Source organism: Vombatus ursinus, unplaced genomic scaffold, assembly GCF_900497805.2.
Source record: "Vombatus ursinus unplaced genomic scaffold, bare-nosed wombat genome assembly UNPS02012391.1, whole genome shotgun sequence".
Classification (NCBI taxonomy): Eukaryota; Metazoa; Chordata; class Mammalia; order Diprotodontia; family Vombatidae; genus Vombatus; species Vombatus ursinus.
Window position 1 is genome coordinate 1 of NW_020952169.1, and position 1,279 is coordinate 1,279.

The 1,279-nt window shown below is 45.3% G+C and overlaps 1 protein-coding gene across 1 annotated transcript; it reads right to left on the bottom strand.

Moving 5' to 3' along the window:
• Positions 1 to 5: 5 nt before the first annotated feature.
• LOC114039924 (olfactory receptor 4X2-like) lies at positions 6 to 767 on the bottom strand (the record flags this gene model as incomplete). The annotated part of the gene is made up of 1 exon (XM_027857856.1): positions 6 to 767. A coding segment is annotated over exon 1 (762 nt), but the record flags the coding sequence as incomplete, so codon positions are not given.
• Between the last annotated feature and the right edge of the window lie 512 nt (positions 768 to 1,279).

A 1,279-nucleotide genomic window follows, 5' to 3' on the forward strand; every position in this document is an offset into this window, starting at 1 on the left:
TAGATGAAGACACAGGGTCCAAAGAACAAGATGACTACAGTGATGTGGGAAGCACAAGTGGAGAGGGCCTTTCGGCGTCCTTCCTTGCTATGCCCCCTTAGGTGGAACAAGATAACACTGTAAGAGCTCAGGAGAATTAAGAAGCTGACCACTGACAGGCTCCCCCCATTAGCCACAATAAGCACCCCAGTGAAAAAGGTGTCAGTGCAGGCCAGCTCCAGCAGAGGGAGCACATCACAGAAATAATGGTCAATCACATTAGGGCCACAGAAGGGTAAGTGGACTAGGAGGAGAATTTGGGCAGTTGAGTGTAAAAAGGCAGCCAAATAGGCCATCTCAACCAGAAGGTCACAAATCCAGTGGTTCATAATGGTCACATAGTGCAGAGGCTTACAGATGGCCAAGTAGCGGTCATAAGCCATTATTATGAGTAGAAACATCTCAATGCCACCAAAGAAATGGATGAAGAACACCTGGGTGATGCAGCCCTCTAGGGAGATGGATTTCCTCTCAGCAAGTAAATCTGCAATGAATTTGGGAGAAGTGGTGGAGGAATGACAGATCTCCACAAAGGAGAGGTAGCTGAGGAAGAAATACATGGGTGTGCCAAGACTCTTGCTGAAGCTCACAGTCAACACAATGAGGGAATTTCCCAGCACAATAGCCATGTACAAGAACAAAAACAGCACAAAGCAAACTCTCTGAATCTCTGGATTGGGAGACAGTCCTAGAAAAACGAATTCTGTCACATTGCCAGTCTGCACCATGGCTTCTGGTCCAAGAGGGAACACCTGGGAGTCTATACCAGAGCACACAGCTGTTTATGGGACTTTGACCACTAAACTATTCTACTCAAAGTTGCAGAGTAGAAGCAGCTAGGGTGGTGATCAAAGGAATTCCCAAGGATCACACAGACAGTGCAAGAAAACAAGCTGTAAAGTAAATATAACAAGTCAGTGGTAAAAACCCAAGGAAGGCAAAGGAGACTGAACAAGAGGACACTGTGATGTGACCATGTGGATTTCAGATAAACAAACCAAGACAAGGGCTAAGGAGCTGGTCTTTCAGAACAAGTGATAAAATTTGGGGAAAGAAATGTTTGGAGGATAATGTGTCATACAAATGAGCTAGAAGGGATAGATGACTCTTAGGGCTCCAGCCTCTCTCTAGTTTTTAATTCTGCTCTTCTGATCTTTCAGATGGACCTCCTGTTCTTGGGCAACCATGGATCTTGGACAGTTATCTTGGTGAAGGGTCATCTGCAATAAGACAAAGCAAT